At 44.3% G+C, this 15,082-nt stretch overlaps 1 protein-coding gene across 2 annotated transcripts in view; it reads left to right on the top strand.

The window, feature by feature from the left end:
* ADAMTS12 (ADAM metallopeptidase with thrombospondin type 1 motif 12) overlaps positions 1 to 15,082 on the top strand; it is a 584,548-nt gene that overhangs the window by 291,975 nt on the left and 277,491 nt on the right. For both annotated transcript variants that reach the window (XM_044276409.1, XM_044276408.1), the window contains exon 5: positions 7,357 to 7,440. In XM_044276409.1, the coding sequence (XP_044132344.1) occupies positions 7,357 to 7,440 (84 nt within the window). The remainder of the gene's footprint in view (positions 1 to 7,356; positions 7,441 to 15,082) is intronic.

Raw genomic sequence — 15,082 nt, 5'->3', positions numbered from 1 at the left:
GATTTCTTGCCTTATAAATGGGGTTGGGACCATTAGTTGCATTGTGGAGAAGTCAGGTGGATACACAGCTGATAGTCCTACTGTTAGAATTTGTATTATGGCAAGAAAAAATCAGCTAAGTAAAGAAAAACGAGTGGCTATCATTACTTTAAGAAATGAAGGTCAATCAGTCCGAAAAATTGGGAAAACTTTGTCCCCAAGTGCAGTCACAAAAACCATCAAGCGCTACAAAGAATTTGGCTCACATGCGGACCGCCCCAGGAAAGGAAGACCAAGAGTCACCTCTGCTACGGAGGATAAGTTCATCCGAGTCACCAGCCTCAGAAATGGCAGGTTAACAGCAGCTCAGATTAGAGACCAGGTTAATGCCACACAGAGTTCTAACAGCAGACACATCTCTAGAACAACTGTTAAGAGGAGACTGTGTGAATCAGGCCTTCATGGTAGGATACCTGCTAGGAAACCACTGCTAAGGACAGGCAAGCTGATTGGATGGACTCCAAGGGCATTAAATAAGTTATTTGCAGTAATACAGGGGGGAGCTGGGGGGGTCAACGGCAGGGGGGTGGGGGGGATAGCTCATTGATAGAGACCTATGAGTGGCATCCAGCGACTCGCAGGTCTGTATGGGGGTAGGGGGGGTGTTTTTTTTTTTTTTTTTTTTTTTTTTCCTTCCGCAGGGGGCCGTCGAGTTATGGAGGGTGTGCCTCTACTTCGCCGTCCAGCACTGCCCTAAATCTAGAGAAAAAAAACAATGTCAAGAATATTGACATGGAACATTCGCGGTTTCGCGGATAAAATTAAGAGGTGTGCAGTGTTTGACTTAGTCTCAAGACACCTACCAGCCATAGTCGCCCTGTTAGAAACACACCTATCGGATGAAAAAGTGGCAGCGCTTGGCGGAAGGAGATGGGCCTCTTATGAATATCATTCCTGTTACTCCACATATTCTCGCGGAATCAGTGTTTATATACATAGACAGGTAGACTATGTTCCAATAGAACAACTAATTGATCAAGAGGGCCGGTATATTTTTCTTCACTGTCAGTGGCAGGGTCAAAGGAGCATACTTGCTTTTATATATATTCCACCGCCCTTTACAGCAACGGTATTATGTAAATTGATGGATTATATTTCGGCACGAGAGGAATGCCCGGTGCTGGTGGTGGGCGACTTCAACTCGGTCATGGACATTAAAATAGATAGGATATCTACCATAACTAATTACGAACAAAATATCAGTTCAAGTTCTTTATTATTCAGAATGAGTAAGGAAATGGGACTGGTTGATATATGGCGATCTCTTTATGGTAATAAACAGGTATATTCATGCTTTAGCAATACATATAGGTCCATGTCACGAGTTGATTTGGCCCTCGCCAGCCCCGGACTCATCAATAGGGTTAAAAAAATGAACTATGAAAATCACGGCATCTCCGACCACTCTCCGGTTACTGTAATAGTGGATAGTTATAATAAACCTAAGGAAAATAGGAATTTTAAACTCAACCCTCATTGGATAACGCTAATAAAGGAGGTGAACAAGATTAATGAGGAAATAAAGCTCTTTTGGAGCGATAATATTAACTCAACAAACATACACATGGTTTGGGATTCGCTTAAGGCATACCTTCGAGGGGTATATTCATACCAAATTAGGAAACAAAAAAAAATCTTTGCACAAACTCAAAAAGAAATAGAAGGCACTCTTAATCAGATAACAAATGAGATTGTGCAGATAAATACTCCAGAAAAACAACGTCAATTAAAAAAAGCACAAGATGAATATAAACAATACCTATATAAAAAAGCACAAAATAAAATGTTTTTCTCGGGGTTGAGGTCCTTTAGCGAATCCGGTAAACCAAGTAGATTACTATCCACAATAGTAAAAAATCAAAGGGGAAGCAACAATATTAACGGTATTAGGACAAAGGTAGGAGATATCTTAAGAGACCCGGGTGACATTCTAGAGGAATTCACGCGATATTTCTCCGTGCTATATCAGGCCAGCCCTATGGATCAGGGAGGAAAAATAGATCAATATTTAGATAACATAAAGATTCCGGAATTTGATCAACAAGATATAGAATGGTTGAATAGACCGATTCAACTGAGTGAGTTACAGAACACGTTAAAAACTATCAAAGGTAATACGTCCCCGGGGCTGGACGGTTTCCCATTCGAGGTATACCGAAAACATGAGGGAATTATTCTTCCCCAAATGTTGGAAGTACTAAATCAATCATGGATACTGGGTTCCTTGCCCCCCTCATGGATGGAAGCAACCATCACACTGATCCCCAAAAAGGGGAAAGACCTGTTGTCAGTCACATCTTACCGTCCCATCTCTCTGTTGAACACAGATTATAAAATTCTCGCAAAACTGTTGGCCAACAGATTAAAAGCTGTCATCCATAAAGTTGTCCATGCAGATCAAACTGGGTTTATTCCTAAAAGGAATATACAGGACAACATAAGGAGGGCCTTTCTGAATATTCAGATGGGGAGGGGGGAGGACTGCTCCATCCTGTCTCTCGACGCTGCTAAGGCGTTGGACAGGGTGGAGTGGCCCTTCCTTTGGAGAGTGATGTCACGGGTGAAGATAGGTGAATATTTCTCTAGATGGGTTCACATTCTGTATCAAAACCCAGTATCCAGGGTCCGGGTTAAAGGGGAATATTCATCCCCCTTTCCATTGACCCGGGGAACACGTCAGGGATGCCCCCTCTCCCCTCTACTCTTCGCACTGTTTCTGGAGCCAATGACATGTAAAATTAGAGCAGATGAGGAAATACAGGGCTTTGGATGCGAGGGAGAAGTTGACAAAATAAGTCTCTATGCGGACGATACACTACTCTTTATGGGGGGAGGGTATAGGAATTTGCCCAGGGTTATGGAAACTATAGATGAATTTGGATGTTTATCCGGATATGAGATAAATTGGGAAAAATCGAAGTTTCTCCCGTTAAAACTCCCTGTCCCGCCAGGTTACAATCCTCGGGTCAGTATGCTGACCCCATCAGAATCGCTAATATATCTGGGTATTCACATTGGTTCCAAATTGGAGGACTATAAGAAACTGAATACACTATCAACAATAGCCAAGGTCACCGAAAAAATTAGAACATGGCTAAGACTACCCCTGTCACAAATTAACCGTATTGCTCTTATAAAAATGACATTATTACCAATGATACTATATGTATTAAATGCAAGTCCAATAGCGGTAGAAGATAAGTTCTTTAATAAATTGGAGTCCCTTCTGAATGAATTAATATGGGGGCGCAAACGAGTAAGAATTAAAATACAATACCTGTATAAAGAAGAGGGCGGCATCTCTGTCCCCTTTTTAAAAGGATATTATCTGGCTGCACAGCTGAGATGGTGTGTGAGGAATCGAAGGAATAAATGTATACGGCTTATTTTTGGGGAGCACTGTGGACCCTGGGAGGATCTCTTTCCCATTCTTGAAAAGGGCCCCATTGAGAAGAAAATTATAACAAACCCTTTTAGTAGAATGCTTGAGCACATTTGGCAACAAGTTAGATGTGTGGCTGGAGTATTCCAAGCGGTTCAGTACACCCCCCTGTGGGGGAATGCACATTTACCTCAAATGACGCAAATGGGTGATGTTAAATATTGGGAAAAACAGGGGATACATTTAATTACACAAGTCTTTGACAAAGGGCAGATTAAGGCTACTTTCACACTAGCGTTCGATCGGATCCGTTCTGAACGGATCCGCTCATATTAATGCAGACGGTGGCTCCGTTCAGAACGGATCCGTTTGCATTACCATGAACAAAAAAAAAAAAAAAAAAAAAAAAAAAAAATTTTTTTTTTTTTTTTGTTCATGATAGTGCAAACGGATCCGTTTTGACTTTACATTGAAAGTCAATGGGGGACGGATCCGTTTGAAAATTGAGCCATACTGTGTCAACTTCAAACGGATCCGTCCCCATTGACTTACATTGTAAGTCTGGACGGATCCGTTTGCCTCCGCACAGCCAGGCGGACACCCGAACGCTGCAAGCAGCGTTCAGGTGTCCGCCTGCTGAGCGGAGCGGAGGACAAACGCTGCCAGACTGATGCATTCTGAGCGGATCCCCATCCACTCAGAATGCATTAGGGCAGTACGGATCCGTTCGGGGCCGCTTGTGAGAGCCTTCAAACGGAACTCACGAGCGGAGCCCCGAACGCAAGTGTGAAAGTAGCCTAAGCCTTTAAATAAAATTCTCCCAGACACCACTTTAAGATTTATTGATAAATTTCTATACGAACAATTACGACACGCCATTCACCACACGGAGAATAAGAATTACTTAGATATCGCACATAACACTTTTTTAGATTTTTGTCAGGATATGACCTTAAATACTTCATCTATATCTCACATTTATGTAAGGTTAAAACATGAATATACGAAATCAATCACATTTAGAGCCGAGGCCAAATGGGAAAGGGATCTGCAGAATGTGGAGCCTATTCCATGGAATATCGTTTATAAAAATATTAAAAGGTCCACAGTCTCCCCCGCCCATATGTGGATTCTGTTGAAAATTATACATCGCCTCTATTACACACCAGTATTACTCCACACTATTGACAGAGAACAAAATTGTTATAAATGCAAGAAAAACTGAGGAGAATACAAGCACTTGCTGTGGGAATGCCCAGGGATAAAAGAGTATTGGATTAAAATATTTCAGAAATTGCAGAATAGTTCCCCTATAAAATACGAAGTGTGTATTGATTATGCTATCCTGGGGACTTTTCCAGAGATAAATAAGAATAAATTGGAGCAACTACTTTGGTTACGGGGTATCGCTCTGGCTAAAATAATAATAGTTAAACATTGGGGCTCCAGTAAATATCCCGACTTTCAGGAATGGAGAGAATATATGAATAGGGTAAAGTTGTACGAATACAATCTTGCCCAAACGGTGGGAAGGAAAGTAGCCTGGCAGCGGATATGGGGTAGCTGGAAATAAAAAACATTAGGCGTGACGACAGCTCTGCGGAAGAAATAAGGGGGGTTGGAGGGAGGGGTGGGTGGGTATAAAAATAATGTAGGATGAGATTATGTTGTATTGCATTTTGAATTTTGACAATAAATTGTTATATTGTAAACTTTTATATCTTTTTTGAAAATAAAAGGAAATAGAGGAAAAAAAAAAAAAGGACAGGCAACAAGCAGAAGAGACTTGTTTGGGCTAAAGAACACAAGGAATGGACATTAGACCAGTGGAAATCTGTGCTTTGGTCTGATGAGTCCAAATTTGAGATCTTTGGTTCCAACCACTGTGTCTTTGTGCGACGCAGGGAAGGTGAACGGATGGACTCTACATGCCTGGTTCCCACCGTGAAGCATGAAGGAGGAGGAGGTGTGATGGTGTAGGGGTGCTTTGCTGGTGACACTGTTGGGGATTTATTCAAAATTGAAGGCATACTGAACCAGCATGGCTACCACAGCATCTTGCAGCGGCATGCTATTCCATCCGGTTTGCGTTTAGTTGGACCATCACTTATTTTTCAACAGGACAATTACCCCAAACACACCTCTAGGCTGTGTAAGGGCTATTTGACCATGAAGGAGAGTAATGGGGTGCTGCACCAGATGACCTGGCCTCCACAGTCACCGGACCTGAACCCAATCGAGATGGTTTGGGGTGAGCTGGACCGCAGAGTGAAGGCAAAAGGGCCAACAAGTGCTAAGCATCTCTGGGAACTCCTTCAAGACTGTTGGAAGACCATTTCAGGTGACTACCATTTCAGGTGACTAAGCTCATCAAGAGTGTGCAAAGCAGTAATCAAAGCAAAAGGTGGCTGCTTTGAAGAACCTAGAATATAAAAATTTTTCAGTTGTTTCACACTTTTTTGTTATGTATATAATTCCACATGTGTTAATTCATAGTTTTGATGCCTTCAGTGTGAATCTACAATTTTCATAGTCATGTAAATAAAGAAAACTCTTTGAATGAGAAGGTGTGTCCAAACTTTTGGTCTGTACTGTATATATAAATATAGAATCATACTCAGCTCCTTCTGCTCTATACCATGGCGCCTGCAGATTCATTTGCATTTCATGGTAACAGGTTCCCTTTAATTGCTTGATGGCCCTCCACCATATATCTAAGGAGGGTTCACCAAGTTCACAGAAACCGTCCGTCTTTGCAGTTTCCTTCTCCGTTTACAGACCATATAGAGTCTCTGACAATGTAATTGATAACGCATGCGCTGCTATGTTGCTTTCTCTGGGTTAACGGGTGATTAATTATAGTGTTGAGCGCGAATATTCGAATTGCAATTTTTTTCTCGAATATCGCAATTTCGAGATTTCGCGAATATTTAGAATATCGTTCTATATATTTGCGAAATCAAATATTCATTTTTATTTTTTTATTGTTGTATTTTTTTCTTTCCCACTTCCCTAAAGTTGTTCTTACCTGTCCTTTGGATTCCTGGCTTCCTGGCTGCTCCAGTCAGTGCCCGTTGCCGCTTCTGCCGACTTCCGTGCTCATAGAGCGTCCCCATCACCATGGGAACGTCTCCATATACTAGAATGTACTGTCGGATTTGAGAATTACGTTGAAATCGCAATTCGATTAATTCAAGTTATAATAATCGAATTGCGATTTCAACTTAACACTATATTCCATATTTGTTAATTCTAGCCTAATATGGAATATAGCAGTGCTAAGTTGAAACCGCCATGCGATTATTTCGAGTTATATTAATCGCATCGCGATTTCAACTTTTTACGTATATTCTTAATATTGCTCTAACTTCGTCTTTTAGAATATTCGTAATATTCTAAAAGACGAAGCTAGAGCAATATTACGAATATTCTAAAAGACGAAGTTAGAGCAATATTACGAAATTTCGTAAAATACACATAGATTGTAATTTAGCTAATATACTGCTATAGTAATTTCTTTAATAGTGTACATATTTTACAAAACTTAAGTTCAGAAGAGGCAAAAAAAATTAGAGAAAAAAAAAGGATTATAGCACTATATTAGCTAAATTACAATCTATATGTGTATTTTATGAAATTTCGTAATATTCTAAAAGACAAAGTTAGAGCAATATTACGAAATTTCGTAAAATACACATATTAGCCTAGCCATAGTCAATTAGCATAGGAACGTTGCCTTATACTATCAAAAGAAATAATCGCAATACGTGATTAATTAAATCGCATATTATTCGCAATAATTGGAATAATTGCGAATTTTTGATTTCGACGAATATAACACGAATATTCACTCGAATATTCGCGAAATATCGCGAAATCGAATATGGCACCTCCCGCTCATCACTAATTAATTACTCTCTCGTTATTTCTAACAGGTATCCGGATTGTTCCACGATCCAAGTATTGGTAATGCAATTCACATAAAAGTGGTGCGGGTCATTCTGCTGGAAGAGGAAGAGGTAAATCGCTACATTGCATCAGAATGTTTTTTTTTATATTTACAGTCTATCATTTTTTAATCCATGGGCTGAAGCACGGACCAGGGTGTTGGCACCTCTTCAGCCCAGTGGCATTGACCGTTGCTGCTTCTCTCTCAGGTCCCCAGATCTTCTCACCTGGTACCTTGGAGAATCCTTGCAGCTATTGCATGTGCAGTTGTCCCATCCTCAGGCCCATCTCACTGTGCTCATCACTGCAGATCACTGTAGCTGCAGTGACAGCTGCTCCATGTTCCTAGCCAGGGGTTTGATCAAGGTCTGGTCTCAGGGTTCAGCTTATCTGAACATGGTCTGTGGACCTTCTCACCCTGGGAATAGTCTGTAGCATCTCTCCTGCTCACCCCAGTGCTATTTTCATGAAGGGGTACTCTATCATATGTCTGGAGCAAGACCTTTACACTTACTACAGCAGGCATTTCTGTAGCTTGCAATCTCCAGCAGTGGGATGCAAACACCACCAGGGCGTGTGCACTACTTCTCCAAGATTTCACCATCTACTCTCTAGCCCAGGCATCAGCAACCCTCGGCCCTCCAGCTGCTGTGAAACTACAACTCCCACACTATGCTCAGCTGTTCCTGCAACTCCTATAGCAGTGAAAGGAGGATTCTGGGAGTTGTAGCTTCAGAACAGCTGGAGTGCCCTGATCTAGCCCTTATTCCCATTATCCCTAGGGTGAGCGAATTGACTTCGGATGAAACATTCAAAGTCAATTTGCATAAAACTTCATTTGAATACTGAACAAAGTCAGCGCTTTGTACAGTATTAGAACATATTGGCTCAGCACTCGCTCCGTACAGTATTCAAAGTTTTATACAAATCGACTTCGGATGTTTCATCCGAAGTCGATTCGCTCATCCCTAATTATCCCATCTCTCTTTTTGCATATTCCCCTGCTCTACCTTATTCATAGAGCCTTGCACCATCTCCATGTGTTCTGCAGCAGCACCAGCTTAGTTGCACTACATTCATTATCATAATGAAAGGTGCTGGCACCTCCCTCTGGCATATTATGTTGCAGTTCAGATACATATGACACATGTCTATGGAGAGGGGAGGAGTGAGCAGGAGCACAGTGAGCTAGCGAAGACGGGCACAGATAAAAGGAGACTGCACAGCTACATAGGAAGGTAATAGCTCAGTACAAGTGCTTCATTCCCAAAAAGGCAAGTCAGCACTTCTCTGTAATGTTCTCCATTATCCCAGGGCTTGTTCTGAGTGATACAGTTAGGAAGGAGATTCTTCTCTACTTTCTGTGTGCAGTGGATGGCAGCAAGTCTCCACCCGTCATGTCTGAGAGAACTGCAAACTAGAGTTACAGCATGCACAAAGAAAAACTGCCAAAAATTGCCAGATACAAGTTGTATAATAGCCAGAAATAATGTTGTTCCTCATGTACACACACTGTACTACTGATTAATGCAGCGTTTGTTGAAAGGTTAAGTACGCTTTAACTGCATTTGGCTTTCTAACACTAGGTTTACGGCGCGTGTTTTAGCTAAAACTGCTGAAGGGCATCAGACTTTATTATTTCAATTATGACCTTTTACAGGATCTGTCAGAACAAGATTTTTTGTTATCATTGAGTTCAGGGGCTCTGGAGATGAGAGAAACATGCTGCAAAGTGTGAACCCAACCTTAATCTGTGTGTGTGAAATGCTTAAAATTTAAAAATGCTTACCAATTATGCTCTAAGCAAACTTAGACATTTGGGGGTATTCAATGCATTTGACATACTTTTGCTGTTTTCAGGCTTGGTGTGTTTTGTGGTTGTTATCTTTTCCTTGTCAGACATTTGTGAGAAACCAGTGATAATGGCAAAAGATCGAGGTCCCAATTTATATTTGTTTCAGTATACAGGTATTTGTGCACAAACTGGTAATTGCAGGAGCAATCATTTCTAGGGTCATAGGTTCGAATCCGTGTTTAAATGGGTTTCCTCCGGGTACTCCGGTTTCCTCCCACACTACAAAGACATCCTGATAGGGAACTTAGATTGTGAGCCCCATTGGGGACAGTGCAATGCTAATGTCTGTAAAGCGCTATGGACTATGTCAGCGCTATATAAGTGCGTAAAAATAAGTAAATAAAAATAAATGTACTAATGGAGGAATTAAAATTCCCTGTATGCTCATTGCGCTACATGTGGGATCCAGTCTGTCACAACATGGAAGCTGTATTTTTCCCAGAGACCCACAGATCTAATAATGAATGCATTAGGGCAGGGCTGGCCAACCTGTGGCTCTCCAGCTGTTGTAAAACTACAACTCCCACCATGCTTTGCTGTAGGCTGATACCTGTAGGCAGTCTAGGCATGCTGGGAGTTGTAGTTTTGCAACAGTTGGAGAGCCTCAGGTTGGCCATCCCTGCATTAGGGCATTGCTGCTTGATACCCTGAGTAGGAGATCCGCTCTGGTCACATACCGAAAAGGGTTTTTTTGTCTCGTAAACTGATGGCATATCACTAGGATATGCTGTCACCTTAAAGGGGTTGTCCGGGTTCAGAGCTGAACCCGGACATCCCTCCATTTTCACCCCGGCAGCCCCCCTGACATGAGCATCGGAGCAGTTCATGCTCCGATGCTCTCCTTTGCCCTGCGCTAAATCGCGCAGGGCAAAGGCATTTTTAGGAGTTCTGGTGACGTACCGGGGCTCTCCATGGGGCTGACAGGAACCCCGGTGACGTCACCGGCACTGAAGGTTTACTGGCTAGGGCAGAGCTAAAGCCCGCCCCTCAGAGCCGGTGACGTCACCGAACACACTGCCGGGCGGAAGTTACCGCCCGGCAGTGTGTTATTGAAAACAATAGAGCCCGTGCCCTGCGCGATTTAGCGCAGGGCACAGGAGCGCATCAGAGCATGAGATGCTCCGATGCTAGGCTCAGGGATGCTGCCGGGGTGAAAATAAGGGTATGTCCGGGTTCAGCTCTGAACCCGGACAACCCCTTTAAGATCAGACTACAGACTATAGTGACCCTTAGAATGAAGGGGACTCAGCTCTGTAATATTGTGCACCAATTTATTTTCCATTTATCTGTCCAATTGCCATGACATTTTTGAAAAGCTGTTTGGATTCGCATTTGCTTTCCGAGATGACAGACTTCTGGGATCTGTGAAATAATTGGTGTCATATAATTGGAATTTTATGCCATAATTTTACACTTGACCTCAGGGAAATCAAAGTAGAAAGTTCATATTCATACTCTGGTTGCCAGATTTCCCCTGCTTTTTCTACACGGCCAGATTTTGTATTTTATAGCTTCATGGACACTAGTGATAGACGATCAAATGTTCGCGGCGGGCCCCATTCACTTTAATGGCAGACGAACCTGAAAAACCTTCAGGTCATATTTGCAGCCAGCAAACACTTACTAGAAGTGCACAAATAGTCCCACAACATGGACAGTGGCATACCAGAGGGGGATCATTGGCAAAAATTCCCACAAAAAATATGTATTTTAATCAGGGGCCATTTTTATGCATTTTAAAGGGAAACTCTCAAAAATGTGCCCTGCTGGAGCCTAGAAAAATGTTATTTCCTATCGGTTGCAGAGTCCATAAAAAAATGCATACGTTAACATAATTTTTTTTTCTACCATGGAACTGTATGGTGAACGGACGCCATTGTACGGCATCAGTCTGAGGCATCTGTTAACGCATACATTTTTGGTATGCATTAAATGGATGGCAAAAATAGGATGTGAACCCAGCCCTAGTGTCAGAATAAGCACCAGTACACAGCGGAGCAGCGTGGCGGAGAGGGGAGTCCGCCATTTACTGACAGAGCGCTACCTGGTCCTGGTGGATAATTTTCTACTGGGAAATACAGGGCACAGTATAATACACTAGAATCTATATAATATAAAAATATTAGCCCTACCCCCGAAAAATAATACAATTAGGTGGTCAAAAGGTCCTTAGCACCGCAATCTGCATATTTTTCCCGCTCATGCCAGGTCTTAAAAAGGATGGCGTGGGCAGGGAAAGGGATACAGTTATGGCCATCCAGTTATTGTATACCACCGCCATACATTGACCGGATAACACCTCTGTACAGTGACCGGATAACAGTGCCATACTGTGACCGGATAAAAGGGCAATGGGCATTCACCTGACAGCAAAGAACTTTGGATTCTGCAGCTGGAGGTACATTAGGTGGTCACAGGATAAATATGTAACTGTCGGCCAGTACAGGCCCCAAAAATTAGGCATTCACCTGACATAAAAGGCCTTTTATGCCGCTCTATATACATAAGGCAAGGACCATTATTTGTTCTGAGTGGTGGCGGATATGTGTAGGCTGGCATAAGGAAATTTAATTACACGTGGTCATCACAGGTGTTAAATTCCTCCTAGATCCATGCCTCATTCATTAAAAAAAATGTGAGGTAGTCCACACTCTCATGACTTAGGCGAGTGAGCTTATCGGTCACGATCCCCCCTGGTGTGCGTCTTTTCGGACAGGACACTCGACGAGGGGCAAGCCAAGAGTTCCATGCCAAATTGTGCCAGCTCTGGCCACACGTCAAGCCTGCACACCCAGTAGTCAAGGGGTTCCTCGCTTCTCAGAGCGTCCACATCGGCCGTTAACCCGATGTAGTCAGACACCTGTTGGTCTAGGAGTTCCCTGAGGCTGGATCCAGAGGACAGCTGTCGATGGGTTGGCTGCAAGAATGATCTCATATCTGAAGTGACCAACATATCTTTAAACTGCCCTCTTTTTGCAGGCGCGGTAGGATTGGTACTCGCACCTGTTTTGCTGTGGGTGTAAATTCCTCTGCCAGCGCCTGCAAGAGCAGAATGCAGCATCTCTCACAGCAAGGCCTGGAAATGCTGCATTCTGACAGCCCTCTGTGATGCTGGTAACATGTCCACCATTTTGTGTTTGTACCAGGGGTCTAAGTACTTTGCCACCCATTACAGGTCCTTGACCTTTATGCTTTCTATACGGGGGTCCCTCTTTAAACACTGGAGCATGAAGCCCCCATTTGCACTAAATTGGAAGTGGTGGAGCACCCTGGCTCCTGCTCATCGCCCAGGAGAATGTCGTCCTTGGTCTCCTCCCCACAGCCACGGATAACACCAGGGATCCCCGAAAAGTTTAAAGCCTGCTCTTCTTGCTCCTCCTCCTCCTCCCCCCAGCCAACATCCTCCTCTGACTCCTCTTCAGACTCCTGCTGACTTGTTTCAGATGAAGTAGCCACCCCTGGGAATTCATTCAGCATTGCGACTTCCTCATCTTCCTGCTCCTGCTCCTTGACAGCTTGATCGATGACACGGCGCACGCTCCAGAAAGAAGGTGTAAGGTACGATGTCACTGATGGCGCCCTGGCTGCGACTGACCAGTTTGGTGATCTCATCAAATGACCGTAGAAGTCTGCATGCGTCGCGCATGAGCAGCCTATCAAGCATATACAAGGTGGAGTTCCAGCACGTCAGGCTGTCACAAATCAGACGTCTGATGGGCAGGTGGTGTCGCTGCTGAACGTCAGCAAGGCGAGCTATGGCTGTGTAAGATCTTCTAATATGGCCAGAGATTTTCCTGGCCTGCCGCAAGACGTCCTGGACCCTGGGGTATTTGGCAACGAATCGCTGCACGACAAAGTTCATGACGTGTGCCATGCATGGCACGTGTGTAATTTTGCCATGTTTCAGCACGCTCAGCAGATTGGCACTGTTGTCGCACACCACTTTCCCAACTGTCAAATAGCTGAAATCAGTGCAGGATCAGACACAACAGACGCAGCACAGCCACGCAACTTCTCACCTGGCACGTCGAATAGGTTCTGGGGAGCTTGGGGAGGTGCAGCGGAAGAGGCGGTAGCAGTGGAAAAAGAGAAGTCAGCCGAGGAGGAGACGGATGATGAAGTAGGAGGAGGAAAAAAAGAGGCAGGCCTGCATGCAATCCGTGGCAGTAACACCAAATCCACACGGGTGCCACGGGTTACATGCTTGAATGCCGTCAGAAGGTTCACCCAGTTGGCAGTAAAAGTTATGTACCTTCCCTGCCCATGTTTGCTAGACCACGTGTTTGTGGTCAGATGTATCTTGGCACCGACACTGTGTCAGAGGTAGAAACATAGAAACATAGAATGTGTCGGCAGATAAGAACCATTTGGCCCATCTAGTCTGCCCAATATACTGAATACTATGAATAGCCCCTGGCCCTATCTTATATGAAAGATGGCCTTATGCCTATCCCATGCATGCTTAAACTCCTCCACTGTATTTGCAGCTACCACTTCTGCAGGAAGGCTATTCCATGCATCCACTACTCTCCCAGTAAAGTAATACTTCCTGATATTACTTTTAAACCTTTGCCCCTCTAATTTAAAACGATGTCCTCTTGTAGCAGTTTTTCTTCTTTTAAATATTCTCTTCTCTTTTACCTTGTTGATTCCCAAGATATATTAACTTGCCGCTGAACGTGGCCATATAGTTCAGGGATGCCCTTCTGGGAGAAATATTTCCTTCCAGGGACCTTCCATTGCGGTGTGCCAATGGCCACAAATTTTTTAAAGGATTTCTAGTCCACCAATTTATATGGCGGTAGTTGGCGGGCCAGCAGTTCCAACAAGCCAGCGGCCAGCCGTTGGGCAAGAGGATTATCCGGCGTCATCATTTTTTTTTGCTCGAACATTTGGGCCACGGAAGCCTGCCTTGTGCCAGATGAACGTGACGATAGCACGGCGGAAGGTGGAGTGGAGGACAAATGGGAGGAGAGAGAAGTAGAAGAAGCAGGACATGGAGCTCCGGGAGTGTGGCTTTGTGGGTTCTGACGGCGTTGCTCCCACTGGGTTTGGTAATGGGAGGCCAGGTGCCTTCTTAAGGCGGTCGTCCCCAGGTGAGTGTTGGGCTTACTGCGACTTATGCGTTGACAGCACAGGCTGCAGATGGCAACACTGTTGTCAGCAGCGGACCCGTTAAAAAAAGCCCACACTGCGTAGCCATGTGCCGGCGTCCTGGGAGCGCAAGATGTGACCGTGCATAGTGGATGGCTCACTCCAGATACATTTGCAGTCTGCTTTTTGCCTCCTGTGCACTGCGAGTTCTGCCTGCTTCTCCTCCCTATCTGCTGCTCCGTCTCTCCCTCTGATCTCCCCTCCATTTCCTCTATTGTGGGCACCCACGTGATGTCCATTGACACGTCATCATCATCACCTTCACCACCACTGACATTAGAGATCTCGGAGTAGGCAGCAACAGCGGGAACCACCCTGCTTGGGCTGATCTGGGTACTGTCGTCAGACCGCTAGGTGGCTGCCATTGCTACCTCCTCTTCCTCATCCGATGCCAAGAATGGCTGCGCATCGGTAAGGTCTGGTAATGGATGGGAACATAATTCCTCTGACTCGAGTGGAGGGGCTATGGTTGTGGTGGTGTCTTTGGGGCTGCACACAGCAGAGAGTGAGGAGGGTGCAGATACAGAGGATGAGAAGGGTGCAGAAGCGGAAGGCTGAGTGAGCCACTCAACCAACTCTGGTGCGCCCTTTGAAGTTATCGCACGCGTCTTCTCCAACTTTCCACTTAGGCTCCAGGCTGGTGCACCTGCCCGACCCCTACTATCCCTGTGGAACGGTCTGCCTCTTCCTCTGCCTGTCATTTT

The sequence above is a fragment of the Bufo gargarizans genome, chromosome 1 (genome assembly GCF_014858855.1).
Source record: "Bufo gargarizans isolate SCDJY-AF-19 chromosome 1, ASM1485885v1, whole genome shotgun sequence".
Classification (NCBI taxonomy): domain Eukaryota; kingdom Metazoa; phylum Chordata; class Amphibia; order Anura; family Bufonidae; genus Bufo; species Bufo gargarizans.
This window is presented reverse-complemented; position numbering and strand designations above follow the sequence as displayed.